Source organism: Salmo trutta, chromosome 26 (genome assembly GCF_901001165.1).
Source record: "Salmo trutta chromosome 26, fSalTru1.1, whole genome shotgun sequence".
NCBI lineage: Eukaryota > Metazoa > Chordata > Actinopteri > Salmoniformes > Salmonidae > Salmo > Salmo trutta.
The window spans coordinates 24214911-24231144 of NC_042982.1; the positions used below are offsets into that span (position 1 = coordinate 24214911).

The 16234-nt window shown below is 43.5% G+C and overlaps 1 protein-coding gene across 2 annotated transcripts in view; it reads left to right on the forward strand.

The window, feature by feature from the left end:
- Positions 1 to 2987: 2987 nt before the first annotated feature.
- LOC115163477 (CD166 antigen homolog) overlaps positions 2988 to 16234 on the forward strand; it is a 63817-nt gene continuing 50570 nt past the window's right edge. For both annotated transcript variants that reach the window (XM_029715391.1, XM_029715392.1), the window contains exon 1: positions 2988 to 3253. In XM_029715391.1, the coding sequence (XP_029571251.1) occupies positions 3202 to 3253 (52 nt within the window). In that variant the 5' untranslated portion in view covers positions 2988 to 3201. The remainder of the gene's footprint in view (positions 3254 to 16234) is intronic.

The following is a 16234-nucleotide window of genomic DNA, read 5'->3' on the forward strand; positions in this document are numbered from 1 at the left end:
CTTTCACAACTCTGACGAGCCCAAGGCAGAAGATATATACGACTCCCTCGGGAACAGGCCCCGACCCCAGTGATCTGCGTGAAGAGGAGGCGGAGAAAGAGAGGCCGGAGAGCGGGCTGCCTTCTGAGAAGTCGGAGGCAATCTAATAAATCCCCACTTCCCTCAATTCTTCTAGCAAACATGCAATCTTTGGACAATAAAATGGACGAGTCAATGGGAAGATTAAACTACTAACGGGACATTAAAAACTGTAACATCTTATGCTTCACAGAGTCGTGGCTGAACGACGACAATATCAACATACAGCTGGCTGGTTATACAATGTACAGGCAGGATAGAACAGCGGCGTCTGGTAAGACAAGGGGCAGCGGTCTATGTATTTTTGTAAACAACAGCTGGTGCACGATATCTAAGGAAGTCTCAAGCTATTGCCCGCCTGAGGTAGAGTTTCTCATGATAAGCTGTAGACCACACTACCTACCGAGAGAGTTTTCATCTGTATTCTTTGTAGCTGTTTACATACCACCGCAGTCAGAGGCTGGCACTAAGATAGCATTGAATGAGCTATATTCCGCCAAAAGCAAACAAGAAAACGCTCACCCAGATGCAGCGCTCCTAGTAGCCGGGGACTATAATGCAGGGAAACTTAAATCAGTTTTACCAAATTTCTATCAGCATGTTAAATGTGCCACCAGAGGGAAAATAACTCTGGACCACCTACACTCTACACATGGAGATGCATACAAAGCTCTCCCTTGCCCTCCATTTGGCAAATCTGACCATAATTCCATCCTTCTGATTCCAGCTTACAAGCAAAAATTAAAGCAGGAAGCACCAGTGACTAGATCAATAAAAAAGTGGTCAGATGAAGCAGATGCTAAGCTACATGATTGTTTTGCTAGCACAGACTGGAATATGTTCCGGGATTCCTCCAATGGCATTGAGGAGTACACCACATCTGTCATTGGCTTCATCAATAAGTGCATCGAATCTGATCCTCAACACAGGGGCCCCTGAGAGGTGCGTGCTCAGCCCCCTCCTGTACTCCCTGTTCACTCATGACTGCACGGCCAGGCACGACTCCAACACCATCATTATATTTGCCGATGACGCAACAGTTGTAGGCCTGATCACCGACAACAACGAGACAGCCTATAGGGAGGAGGTCAGTGACCTGGCCGTGTGGTGCAAGAACAACAACCTCTCCCTCAACGTGATCAAGACAAAGGAGATGATTGTGGACTACAGGAAAAAGAGGAACGAGCACGCCCCCATTCTCATCGATGGGGCTGCAGTGGAGCAGGTTGAGAGCTTCAAGTTCCTTGGTGTCCACCAACAAACTAACATGGTCCAAGCACACCAAGACAGTCGTGAAGCGGGCACGACAAAACCTATTCCCCCTCAGGAGACTGAAAAGATTTGGCATGGGTCCTCAGATCCTCAAAAGGTTCTACAGCTGCACCATCAAGAGCATCCTGACAGATTGCATCACTGCCTGGTATGGCAACTTCTCAGCCTCCAACCTCAAGGCACTACAGAGGGTAGTGCGAACGGCCCAGTACATCACTGGGGCCAAGCTTCCTGCCATCCAGGACCTCTATACCAGGCGGTGTCAGAGGAAAGCCCTAAAAATTGTCAACGACTCCAGCCACCCTAGTCATAGACTGCTCTTTCTGCTACCACACGGCAAGTGGTACCGGAGCCCCAAGTCTAGTCCAAGAGGTTTCTATACAGCTTCTACCCCCAAGCCATAAGACTCCTGAACATCTAGTCAAATGGCTACCCAGACTATTTGCATTGCATCCCTCCCTCCCCTCTCCACACCACTGCCAATCTCTGTTGTCATCTATGCATAGTCACTTTAATTAACTCTACCTACATGTACGTACTACCTCAACAAACCGGTGCCCCTGCACATTGACTCTGTACCGGCACCCCCCTGTATATATTGTTATTTTTTTTACTGCTGCTCTTTTATTACTTGTTATTTTTATCTCTTATTCTTATCCGTATTTTTTGAAACTGCACTGTTGGTTTGGGGCTCGTAAGTAAACATTTCACTGTAAGGTCCACACCTGTTGTATTCGGTGCATGTGACTAATAACATTTTATTTGATTGTAAAGTAATGATTGGTTGTCGTTTCTCTTTGCTGATTTGAGCTGTTCTTGCCATAATATGGACTTGGTCTTTTACCAAATAGGGCTATCTTCTGTATACCAACCTCTACCTTGTCACAACACAACTGAATGGCTCAAACGCATTAAGAAGGATAGAAATTCCACAAATGAACTTTTAACAAGGCACACCTGTTAATTGAAATGCCTTATAGGTGACTACCTCATGAAGCTGGTTGGGAGAATGCCAAGACTGTGCTAAGCTGTCATCAAGGCAAAGGGTGGCTACTTTGAAGAATCTTAAATATAAAAAATATTTTGATTTGTTCAAAACTTCTTTGGTAACTACATGATACTTTATGTGTTATTGCATAGTTTTGATGTCTTCACTATTATTCTACAATGTAGAAAATAGGAAAAATAAAGGAAAACCCTTGAATGAGTAGGTGTGTCCAAACTCTTGACTGGTACTGTAAATCAAACTAGAAGTTGAAATGACGTCTGTGCCCAGTGGGTTATTTTGGCCGTTGTGTGTGGGTGCTTATATTTGTCCTATTTCGAAATGTGTTTTTTTGTATATCCCACTCTTCCTGAGATCCTCGGAGAGTGGGGTCACGGCCAGGGTCTGCCATTATCAACGGCGACCCTGGAGCAATTAGGGTTAAGTGCCTTGCTCAATGGCACATCGACAGATTTCTTCACATTGTCGGCTCGGGGATTCGAACTAGCGACCTTTAGTTACTGTGTGTGTGTGTGTGTGTGTGTGTGTGTGTGTGTGTGTGTGTGTGTGTGAGTAATGCAGTGCGGAGTGGGGTCCACAAGACAGTGGTAGATCCTGGGCGGAGTTGCTGTAAAACCCTACCCTACAGAGCTTCCCGTCGTAGCTCACTCGACGCGCTCCCGCATTTTACCTGTTAGCCAAGCCAAGTGACAGAGCAGATGTTATACAACTGTAACTGAACACAGTTAGTGAATATCTCAGTATTTAACCCTGACGTTTACGGAAGGAAGTTAACTGATCGATATCAACGAACATATTATCAAACTTTAGGAACAGCGGAACAAGGATATCTGACATTTGCCAGGATGCACTTTTCCAGCTGTCTGTGTACCCTCCTCGTCGCGCTTGTCTATCAAGGTACTGTATGTAGCCTAACATGCATCATATTTTACATTGTTTAAAAGAAAACTGTTATATTTTATCAATATTTTAATAAAAACTTAATGGGAACTACATGGGGATTATGAGTATGTAGACGATACATCTAAAGCGAAAATGCTTGTTATTCGATTAGCAATATTGATTTCCACGGTGGTTTGTGAAGACAAAGTTGTAGTTAGTTATAGTCATGGTTAGAGTTTTTTTTTTTTTTTTACCATTATGGCGCATAGTATAACTACTGTGTAACTACAAGTTGAATAGTGCATACGTGTGTACAGCCTCTGGCCACACTTCGTGTGAGTGTAGAATAGGTTTCGCCAGGTGATAGTGATGTGCTCTCAATTTGGGAGAGCTGTCCTCTCATTTATTACAATACTTACAACAGTAAACCGAATTTTCACAACCGAATTTTCACAATTTGTGTGGTAAACTTGTGTGGCAAACGTTCACCCCCAAACATGTACATTACGCACTCAAAGCGCACACTTACCAGTGTTTCCCCACGAGGCAGGCGCGCCTTGCATCCCCCTGTCTAATGCAACACTTTATAAATGATTATGTACTGCTTAAATACTAGAAATATATGCCTTCCAAATTAGGAATGTGAGTGAATTACTATTTGAAATTTTGACCTGATTTGGTGCATAACCGAGTTGCAGTCAGATAACCTGCCATCTGACATATCTCACAGTAAGATGCTATTCCGCACACCCTTTTCAACATTAACACGATGGATATGTGTTGTGTTCCTTCATGGGGCCCCATCCCTTCTATATTATACAGTCTATTGACCCAATAGTAGCTGAAATTATTTGAAGCCCCTAAGAGTTAATAATTTCTGTGTTTTTGTCATGCTGAATGGGTTCAATTGAATGAATGCTGGAGATGGGTGGGGTGGTGTTATGGGGTGATTTCGTGGTGAGTCAGTTCTAGGAACTGGGGGCAGGGATGATGGGGTATTATAGGAATGAGAGTGCTGTGTGTTGGGGGAGGTGGGTAACTACATCAGATGAGGAAAAATATAGAAATTTGGCTGTTTTACTTTCTGTACATTTCTTTAAAGAAATACTTTTCCCAAGCCAACAGGTACACACCATGTGTTTAAACATTCAGTCTCAACATTTAACCAAACTGCAGTGGAGCTCTGAATAGTCCTTCGGGAGAGGGAAAGGAAACCTGGTCTCAGAGCATTTCGTAATATTTTGTATGTAAATCCGAGACACTCCATTTATGTTACGTTTCGTATGGTATGTATTAATTTGTGTATGTCCATCACCCATTTCGTATGATAAGTTACAAATTACAAATAGTATTATATGTTATGAAGTTGCAAAATGTGCAGTATGTTACGAATTCTAGCAAGGTGGCTAATGTTAGCTGGTTCACTAACGTTAGCTAGGCTAGGGGTTAGGGTTAAGGTTAGGGTTTGGATTAGGAGTTAGGTTAAAGGGTTAAGGTTAGGGGAAGGGTTAGCTAAAACGGTAAAGGTTAGGGGAACAGTTAGCTAAGATGCTAAGTAGTTCCAAATGAGCTAAAAAGTAGTAAGTAGATGAAAAGTAGCAAATTTGCTATAATTCTAAAGTTGTCTGTGATGAGATTTGATCTTGCAACCTTTGGGTTGCTAGACGTTGGCGTTATACGCCCAACCAACCACCCTCATTTTGTTTTAGTCTTAAGTAACTATGTGTCTTATGTAACCATACCAAACGTAACATATCGTACTAATGGAGTGTCTCGGAATAACGTACAGAATAATACGAAATGCTCTGAGACCAGGTTGGGAAGGGAGGTGGGTGATCTGACTTAGGTCCTCCTCTGTCTGACACTGTTACATGACATGCCTGTCATTGTAAATTACAGTGTGCCTCACTTGTCACTGTCACCCACTCTTAGGTGTTTTTATTTGAACTGGGTGGAAAAAAGAGCATCCCCTATGATAATAGCATGTCACGTGTTGACAGTTTTTCTACTTGGACTGTGTGTTGTAGCTCCGATGCCAGTTGCCCCTGGTTTTAATTTGGTTTATAGCCCTCCACACCAACATTTGATGAGTAAACATGATGCTGGCAGACAGGCCGTCCTCTATAAATGGTGAAACCATGTGTCTGTTTGCTTGTTCTATGGAGGATTGATGATAACCTTTCAATGTGCTGGTTACTCATTACACCTTCATATGCAGTGTCATTGTAAGAAGCACTATGCAACCATCTAGTTATCTATCTTCATCAAATCACAAAATCCCGTTTCATCTATCACCACACGCCTCATTGTAAATGTTGAATTGTAGGTTTTAAACTTAGTGCTCTGTTTGTGAAGGTCGTTTTCAGAATAGACACCATCAGCCAGTAATTAGATACACTGTTGATGTTTTATTCCAAAAATGATCTTCTGGCAGGCGGTTCAGGTCAATCATGACCAAAGCCTCCTACCACCTGAACAGTTTCTTTCCCTGGGCTGTGTCCCTCACCAACCGGCCATCTGGCCCATAGAAACTAAAGGACTATGCACTCTATGCTGCACACAGCAAACAGCTACTGTATCTTTGAATTGTACACAGAATAACTGCACTATTACTGCATTTAAATACAGTTGAAGTCAGACGTTTACATACACCTTAGCTAAATACATTTAAACTCAGTTTTTCACAATTCCTGACATTTAATTCTAGTAAGAATTCCCTGTCTTAGGTCAGTTAAGATCACCACTTTATTTTAAGAATGTGAAATGTCAGAATAATAATAGAGAATTGTCACGTCCTGACCCTTGTAAGATGTCCTTTTCTATAGTAGAGTAGGTCAGGGCGTGACGGGGTGTTTTTGGGTGGTTTTCTTGTTATCTGTTTCTATGTTGTTTTTCTAGGTTTCTATTTCTATGTTGGGGTTGTTGGGATGATCTCCAATTAGAGGCAGCCGGTTCTCGTTGTCTCTAATTGGAGATCATATTTATGTAGTTTTTTTCCATTTGTGTTTGTGAGTTGTTCATTTTTGAGTAGTGTTATTTTCTCTGCATCACGGTTTGTTGTTACAAGTATTTTGGTGTGTTGCAAACGTTTCACGGAATAAATAAATATGTGGAACTACAACCATGCTGTGCGTTGGTCCGATCCTTTGAACAGCCGTGACAGAACAACCCACCACAAAAGGACCAAGCAGCGTGGTAGGGATCAGCTGGAGGAATGGACTTGGGAGGAGATTTTGGATGGGAAAGAACCCTGGAGGCAGGCTGGGGAGTATCGTCGCCCGAGGGAGGAAATTGAAGCAGCAAAAATGGAGCGACAATACTACGAGGCGCTATATCCACCAAGAGGCAACTTCCCGTGCTTACCGTGGAGAGCTGTGGAGTGAACCGGGGCCAGTCAGAGAGTCAAGCGCGGAGTTCGACACAAGATTCCGGAGAGAGGTGCTGGCGTTAACAGTGCTGCGGAGCGGGCGTGCTGAGGAGCGAGTGGATGAACGAGCACTGGGTTATGGTGTGATGCACACTATATCGCCCATACGCACTCACAGCCCGGTGCGCTCGGTGCAAGCTCCTCACCGGTGTCAGGCTAAGATGGGCATTCAGCCAGGAAGGAGTAGGCCTGCACAGCATGCCTGGTCTCCAGTTCGCCTCCATAGCCCAGTACGTCCTGTGCCTCCTTCCCGCACTCGCCCTGAGGTGCGTGTTACCAGTCTGGTGCCACCTAGGCTAGTTCCACGCATCAGACCTCCAGTGCGCATGCCCAGTCCGGAGTGTCCTGTTCCTGCTCCCTGCACTCGTCCTGAGGTGCGTGTTACCAGTCTGGCGCCACCTAGGCCAGTCCCACGCATCAGACCTCCAGTGCGCATGCCCAGTCCGGAGTGTCCTGTTCCTGCTCCCTGCACTCGTCCTGAGGTGTGGGTTCCCAGTCTGACGCCACCCATGCCAGTCCCATGCATCAGGATTCCAGTGCACATTCCCAGTCCAGAGCTACCGGCGACAGTTCCCCGTCCAGAGCTTCCAGCGACAGTTCCCCGTCCAGAGCTTCCGGCGACAGTTCCCCGTCCAGAGCTTCCGGCGACAGTTCCCAGTCCAGAGCTTCCGGCGACATTTTTCAGTCCGGAATCTACTGAGACAGCCTACAGTCTGGAACCTACTGAGACGGCCTACAGTCCGGAACCTACTGAGATGGCCTACAGTCCGGAACCCACTGAGACGGCCTACAGTCCGGAACCCACTGAGACGGCCTACAGTCCGGAACCCACTGAGACGGTCTACAGTCCGGAAAAAGTACAATCTTTGTCCCCATGTGCAGTTGCAAACCATAGTCTTGCTTTTTTATGGCGGTTTTGGAGCAGTGGCTTCTTCCTTGCTGAGTGGCCTTTCAGGTGATGTCGATATGGGACTCGTTTTTACTGTGGATATAGATACTTTTGTACCCATTTCCTCCAGCATCTTCACAACGTCCTTTAATTTTGTTCTGGGATTGATTTGTACTTTTCTCACCAAAGTACGTTTATCTCTAGGAGGCAGAACGCATCTCCTTCCTGAGTGGTATGACGTCTGCGTGGTCCCATGGTGTTTATACTTGCGTACTATTGTTTGTACAGATGACCGTGGTACCTTCAGCCGTTTGGAAATTGCTCCCAAGGATGAGCCAGAATTGTGGAGGTCTACAATTTGTTTTTTGAGGTCTTGGCTGATTTATTTTGATTTTCCCATGATGTCAAGCAAAGAGGCAATGAGTTTGAAGGTAGGCCTTGAAATACATCTACAGGTACACCTCCAATTGACTCAAATGATGTCAATTAGCATAAATCAGAAGCTTCTAAAGCCATGACATAATTTTCTAGAATTTTCCTAGCTGTTTAAAGGCACAGTCAACTTTGTGTATGTAAACTTCTGACCCACTGGAATTGTGATACAGTGAGTTATAAGTGAAATAATCTGTATGTAAACAATTTTTGGAAAAATTACTTGTCATGCACAAAGTAGATGTCCTAACCGATTTGCCAAAACTATAGTTTGTTAACAAGAAATGTGTCGAGTGGTTGAAAAACGAGTTTTAATGACTCCATCCTAAGTGTATGTAAACTTCTGACTTTAACTGTATACTATATATACAAAGTATGTGGACACCCCTTCAAATGAGTGGATTTGGCTATTTCAGCCACACCCGTTTCTGACAGGTGTATAAAATTGAGCACACAGCCATGCAATCTCCATAGACAAACATTTCCAGTAGAATGACCTTACTGAAGAGCTCAGTGACTTTCAACGTGGCACTGTCATAGGATGCCACCTTTCCAACAAGTCAGTTGGTCAAATTTCTACCCTGCTAGAGCTGTTCTTGTCAACTGTAAGTGCTGTTATTGTGAAGTGGAAATGTCTAGGAGCAACAACAGCTCAGCCGCGAAGTGGTAGGCCACACAATCTCACAGAACGGGACCGCTGAGTGCTGAAACGTAGCGCTTAAAAAACGTCTGTCCTCGGTTGCAATACTCACTACCGAGTTACAAACTGCCTCTGGAAGCAACAATAACTGTTCGTTGGGAGCTTTATGAAATGGGTTTCCATGGCTGAGCAGCCACACACAAGCCTAAGATCATCAGTGGAAACGCATTCTCTGGAGTGATGAATCACGCTTCACCATTTGGCAGTTCGACGGACAAATCTGGGTTTGGCGGATGCCAGGAGAACGCTACCTGCCCTAATTCAAAGTGCCAACTGTAAAATTTGATGTAGGAGGAATAATGGTCTGGGGCTGTTTTTCATGGTTCAGGCTCCTTAATTCCAGTGAAGATATCAATTTTAACGCTACAGCATAGAATTACATTCTAGATGATTCTGTGCTTCCAACTTTGTGGCAACAGTTTGGGGAAGGCCCTTTCCTGTTTCAGCATGACAATGCCCTCGTGCACGAAGCAAAGTCCATACAGAAATGGTTTGTCGAGATCGGTCTGGAAGAACTTGACGGCCAGCACAGAGCGCTGACCTCAAACCCATCGAACACCTTAATGATGAATTGGAATGCCGACTGCAAGCCAGGCCTAATCACCCAACATCAGTGCCCAATGTCACTAATGCTCTTGTGGCTGAATGATAGCAAGTCCCCGCAGCAATGTTCCAACATCGAGGGGAAAGCCTTCCCAGAAGAGTGGAGGCTGTTATAGCAGCAAAGGGGGGACCAACTCCATATTAATGCCCATGATTTTGGAATGAGAATTGTTCAACGAGCAGGTGTCCACATACTTTTGGTCATGTAGTTTATATTCATTCTGATACTATACATATTATTTGTATATTTGTTTACCCACTGCTCATTCTCTTATAGTGTTATGCTCACTCTACGTAGTTGTATATAATGTAGGTAAACTTTGTTTAAATTCCTCTGTCTGTATTCTGTCTCTAAATGTTGTCTATAACTAGCAGTACCATATCACCAAGGCACATTCTGAGTATGTGTAAATGTACTTGGTGATTCTGATTCTGTTGTTTTAGAGGGAAACGGACGCTAGAAAAAACACCTGTTCAGGTTGTTAAAAGCAGTTCCTCCAGCTCAAACACTCAGAGCTGTGACCCTCGGCCTAGACCAGATAGTGCTGAAAAACAGGCCCTGAATGTCTTTTAGAACAAATAGTCTGTATAGATGCATTTGTTATTTTGTTCCCTGCTTTCCATCCCCCCCATGGAATAGACACCATTCAGTGTCACACCTGGTATTACTCGTCAAGCAAGTGGGGCCCTTCATTTGCTAATGGACTAATCCGGCCCCTGTTCTCGTGGGGACCACACGGTTTCATTGTCTGAGTGAAACCTCCTTGAAATGTATTCATCCCCTTTCTCACTCTCCGCAATCAGTTTTTGTCATGACATTATAGATAAATGTTCAGATGACTGGTGCGGAGGAAGACTTGGGCGATCTGTATTCTCAGTGTGCACTTGTGATTTTGTGCCTCTTTATTTGTATGACTGTGCACTTCACGTCTTGTTTAGAGGCGGTTTTTCTATCTCCCATTGACTCCTTATGCAATGTGACCCTTCATGCAACATTTTGTTTCAATGATGGAAAGCACAATAACATGAATCTATTCATCCTTAATCGTAGATGTTTATGATCCAGATTCTATTTACAAAGGAAATTGTATGCGGGTGGTGCAAGACAGTAATATCAGATAATACAAATGTAATATAATTATTAACCAGATGTCCTACAGTGATATGCTAATTACATGTTTTATGACAGTATTACAGGGCGGTGACATATTAGAATAGAAATAATGTGCTATTAACCATGAGAAAAATGTCACTCTTCTTAGCTCTGAACAGAGGATGTCACTCATGATGACATCATCATTTTGTACATTAACCTTAAATTTACAGGCCTTCAATCTGCAGATCATGACATGATGTGAGAAATGTCATGATACTGAAAATATGGATGTTTTTAGTTAGTTATTTGCGCCGGTTTGCTATACAAGACTATAGACTTATTCCTATGAGTGTCTTTCACGCGTTTTCTGAATTCATTTCCTACCCCTCATTTAGATATGAATTATTGAAAAGGGCCTCAATCACACATCATACCCAATAAACATACCCATTTTATCCAGCTTTACAAATTCTCAACTCACACGGGTAGCTCTTCATTTCCTACAAAGGCAATGCGGGACCGTCAATGTTGTGTTTGAACTGACATTTTATGTATGTCATAGGAAATTGCCATGAGCAATGTGTTAGAGTTTAAATGGTTTCATTCTCTGAGGGTATCTCTTGCTTTTCTCAGTCTTCCCAAAGTATCATTCATGTTCTGGAAGGAAAAATAAAATAACTTGTATATTTTGGTAAGGGTCTTCTCGCTTTTGGCAATCTGGGAGAGGGAGGACATGTTAATTCTAGTAAAGCAATTGCACTATTGTGGCTCTGCGTCTTTTTCATTTAATTCAGATTAGTGTCACAGAGGCTAATTTCGTTTTAATCCACTTTGAGGCCTCTCGAGAAAAGGGGTGGGTCAAAGATAGAACCTATCCTTTTACCCAAATGCAGTGGATGAGGGTGAGCTAGCCAATAGGGCAGGGTTCCCCAACTGGCGGCCCGCGGGCCAAATCGGCTGTCCCCATATGAGAACCCATTTTGTTTCTGGGTAGAACCCTTTTGGGTTCCATGTAGAGGGGTTCTACATTGAACCAAAAAAGGGTTCTACCCAGAACAAAAATGGGTTCTTCAAAGGGTTCTCCTACGGGGACAGCCGAAGAACCCTTTTAGGTTCTAGATAGCACCTTTTTTCTAAGAGTGTACCTGAGTGAGAATAGGCTGTGATATGCACACGTCTAGCATACTAGATTTATTCACTCTGGTTCAATCTCTGATTTCTCCCCTGAAATGTTAAATTCTCAGTGTTCACTTAGTTTAGGGAAAAGTATTGGCACTTTCTGTTAAGAGCTCAGGATTCACTGACGTAGATGTAAAATGTTTCCGCCCTACAGAGCTGTAGTCAGGCAGCAATGAGAACATGTAAGCCAGCCCAGAAAACAGTGTATTTCCGCAATGTAAAAGAGAGTATTTACAGACTGGACACACACAGCGATAAGATGTACAGCTTTGCTTAGAGAAAATGAAAGGGCTTGTGTGGCCAATGTAATCAGTCTCAAGCAATGACTCACAGGTGAAAAAAGTATTTTGTCTGCCTGTGACAGTTTTACACACGAGGGTGTCAGTAAAACAGCCAAAGGAGTCTCAATTACACTAGCTAGTGTGATTGGCTCATCCCAATTTTAGAGAGGAGTGGGAGATACGTTCTGTTTCAACAGTCACGATTGAGATTTCCCCTTAATCCCCCCCTTATCCAGAAAACTCAACTCGGTTTGTATTGTCACTGGTTAGACAGGTTATAAAGGCCTGGGTGGGTTTTCATTAGACAGCTTAAGATATAGGACATGTTTTACATATAGATTACATTTCCAGTCACACATTCCTGCTTGAAAGCCAAAATGTTACAATTTTGTAGAATGGCACAGAACACCCTGGTATTTCTTTGAATGAAGATGCCAGCCTTAGAGACTCTATCTATTTCACTCCCCATTTTCTCACAGCAATCTTTCTTCATCATAGCACTTCTGCTATTCACACACAAAAAATGCTTTATTTGTTATATGAAGGGAGTGACCACATTTTGGAGAAAGCCTTAACAACAGGAGTGAGGTGACTGCAACAGCGCTCTCTCACTAGTCCCTTATTCCGAAATGCACCCATTGAAATGCATGAGGGTATCTTTGGTTTTGGTGAAAGCCTACAGCGCACTGGAATCAGCTCTGCCCTGTTTTGGGACAAAAATGTGAGGTTGTTTCTCGCTTTTGTTATTCACACTATCCCTCCTGCTTTCTCTAGTTTCCTGCGGACTCCCCCCGACGGTATTGTGAAGCAAGTTTCTTTTGAAACAAATGCATGGTATGATGGTGACTTCTCCTGCCGACTCCTCTCTTTGTCATGAAGATGGAACAGCACACAACCCTCTGGGAGGGCATTGAGGATCTTCCCCCTGTTCGCCCACCTCTCATATGCGCAAGGCAAGCCAAGCCTACTGGGGGAAAGTAGCTCTGGTCCATATGAAAAGCTAATGACATGGCTCATCCTGAATGACACAATGATCTTAGTTGAAATATTCCATTGGAAAGCCGTAAGCTTTTTACTAGGTGTGATTTAATTAGAGTAGTTCATTAGCTATACCATTAGCTGGATTGGTAGTCACACATGGTTCCCCAAGGACCTGCTCTTTTTGGCACGTGAGTTCTCAGAACTCATAGAAGATAATTTCTCTTCTTCTTCTGTTCCTCACATTGCCTGATGTTTTCTGAAAAGAGACAAAGCAAAAACAGTGTGTCCCATTATTGAGAACCTATTAAGAGCCAGGGGAGCCCCAAGCACTAGGAACTTAACCTGACCCACTAAAGGTCAATGGGTAAACTGCCAAGATTTACACTCCCCATAAAGTGGTTATATTGCCACCTATTTACATGGGGTCAGGGCTGAAACAGATGGTACTATTCTACCACACCCATTTTTTACTCGCTCTGCAGTCCAGAGTGGTCTATTGTGATGACAATGGCATTGTCCTAAAGATAAAGCAGAAATTCAAAGCGGTGGGCAATAAAATGTCATGCAATTTTCCCTTTCCCATTCACTTTTAAATCGCTTTCTGTTTGGTCAGTAACGTCAGTAGTGACTGGTCTCTATTCATTCCAACGTTATTTTGCAATTTTCAGCCATGAAAAGACAGTGTCATATTTAGTGTTGCTCCATGAAGAATCCTGCCCCAGGGATCCAAACAGAAGTGTTTTATGTCTGCATTTGACCTCAGTAGTCCCCCATTCTAGCACTGCTGATGTCCCTCATCTATCCTTCTGAGATGGCGGCACACTGTGGAGCCTGGAGCTATCTACGATTACATGCTGCTTCAGATGAACTTGCAGGAGTTCTCATTCAATCCCAGAGTCCCTAACTTTCAACAAGGGACAGACATGCAGTCACTGCATATCTCTGCTTTCTGGAGAATAAACACCTGTCATTTTTGCATGCCAGGGTATGTAAACTGGTAAAAAATACAGCACATTCACAGAACTCTTCCTTAGTTGCTTTGGAGCATTCTTTAAGGTCTTAAACATCTCGCTCAGGAAGTTTCAGATGCATGCTTCCTCTCATGCGTTGGATTCCTGGCTGTAAATCCCAGGTGGTAAAGGGCTTTGTAAAAGAGTGGTTTTTATGCTGAAACTTATCTGGCTGTGGAGCTCTCGCTGCCTGGAATTCAAAGCCTTGTATTAGCCTTGGATGTATGGCGTTCCTTCACCTGATGCGTACATGAAAAAGCCAGAACCAAGACTTTTGTGATAATTTGTACCAATACATTTTAGTGAATATTTTATAGATTCTAAACAAAAAGCTGAATTCTTCCTTTTACCAAATGATAAAAAGTACTTTAAAGGTTTCTGGTGAGGTTGAGAACTAGATGTATTCACTGGTCAGTCACTAAGGGCGTGATACTCATAAAACTACCCTGTGAGCGAGAACTGCAATTTACTGTTTATATAGAAGGTATATACAGTACAGTGTAGTTTTAGAATGAACTCTAAATACTCAGAATTCTTCACACCAGCCCTATTATCTTAGATGTTGAACCACTTCGCATTCAGTGAAGTAAAATTATGCTCTTGCAAATGTGTCACTGTATGGATGCCGTTGATGATGAATGCCATGTAAAACTGGGTTTGATTAGCTAGTTGCTACTATGCAGTAGTTGTATTCTAACACTTCCATTGTCAGTGTCACACCTGCTCCCGCTCTTCCCCGCTCGAGGGCGCCAGGCTGGCCTGCATCACGCACTCCTGCCACCATCCTTTAAGCACACCTGCCTTCCCTCGTCACGCGCTCCAGCGATATTGGACTCACCTGGACTCACTCAATCACTTATTACCTCCCCTATATTTGTCAGTTCCCCAGCTCTGTTCCCCGCTGCTGCATTGTCTGTCATATGTCCGTGTTACCTGTGTGCTGACGCTGTTCCTGTCTTGTTCTATGTCTGTTCCCGAATACATGTCTGACTCCCCGTACCTGCTTCTCCTGTCCGGCGTCGGCTCTTACAGTCAGACATTAGTGGGTAGGCGAATAACCTCTTGTGCACTAATTAGATGGAGAAACGAATTGTCTAATGGGACCCATCTTGAGAGGTCAAGTAGCCCCATGTTCCTGCAGAGAATTCTAAAAAGTACTTTAACTCCCATCGGAGCTGTTAAACCAGGGTTTCCCAAACTCGGTACTCCGGGCCCCAAAGGGTGCACGTTTTGGTTTTTGCCCTAGCACTACACAGCTGATTTAAATAATCAACTAATCATTAAGCTTTGATAATTTGAATCAGTCCCCAGCACCGTTTGGGAAACACCGTGTTAAACCGTGACATTTTCCCGCTCATCTTTCGAGACAGCTTAAGATGGAGCACAGGAATTTGCAATGAAACACTAGAATCTGCTCTACAATGATGGAGTCTTTTGCTTTAGAAAAACCCTTCATGTTAGAGAGAAGGAATAATGTTTTCTAAAGGAATCACAAACAAATTTAGCTGCATAGTTCCGTGTCAAGTAAATGCTGCATTATCCGAAGTGCCAGCCCAGTATATGAGAGCAAAGGAATTGTAAAATAAACTTCCAGGTGTTTCATTTTGAGTAATGGAGGTGCCATAATCCATTATGCATTTGTTTGCTTTCTCACCTGTAGTAGATACAGCGAGGAGAGGATATCTCTTTTCCTAATGTAATGATAGTGATTTCATTTAAATCCTCCGGGTTATGCAATAAGAGATTCTCACAATGGAAAATGCATAACAATTGACTAGTCATATTAGTTTATGTGTTGTAGGGATGAATGGGTATGGCATTCCCCCTCTCTCTGAGGAAATCTCTGGATTATCTGTCCCATGCTCCAGGCCTTGCCACGGTGTGCTTGCCTATAAACAGATATGACACAAGCAATGCATCACAGTGGAGAGCATCACTACCCCTGTCTGCCATTACATGCACATTTACCCAGACAGTAATGTCTCCAGATGCCCTCGCCAGTAATTGGATCGCTTTGTCACCCTTCGGCACCAGACAGCACTTTTCCGGGTTCTGATATACATACATTCTTCATTGATGTTCATGCTTCATACAGTGTTGTCTTATGTTGTGATCCCCACTCAGAATGTTGCTGTTGCTTGTTCTTTTGTCCATGTGGACTGTTGAGAGGCTGTTGTTCTGTAAGTACGGAATGTTCTAGAGGAGGTTTTTCATTTGACTATTCAAAGTATGAGGATCCGGCACAAGGGCTCTCGAAGACAACAGACTCTTTAATCAGGAGATGTTTGCTGCGTGGATTGATTCTGTTGGAAGGATATGAGTCATACAGCTGAAATGTTGCTTATCGACAGGCTTCTGTGAAGTTATTGTGTGTTTCTGCTGCTGGTGATAGTGAAGG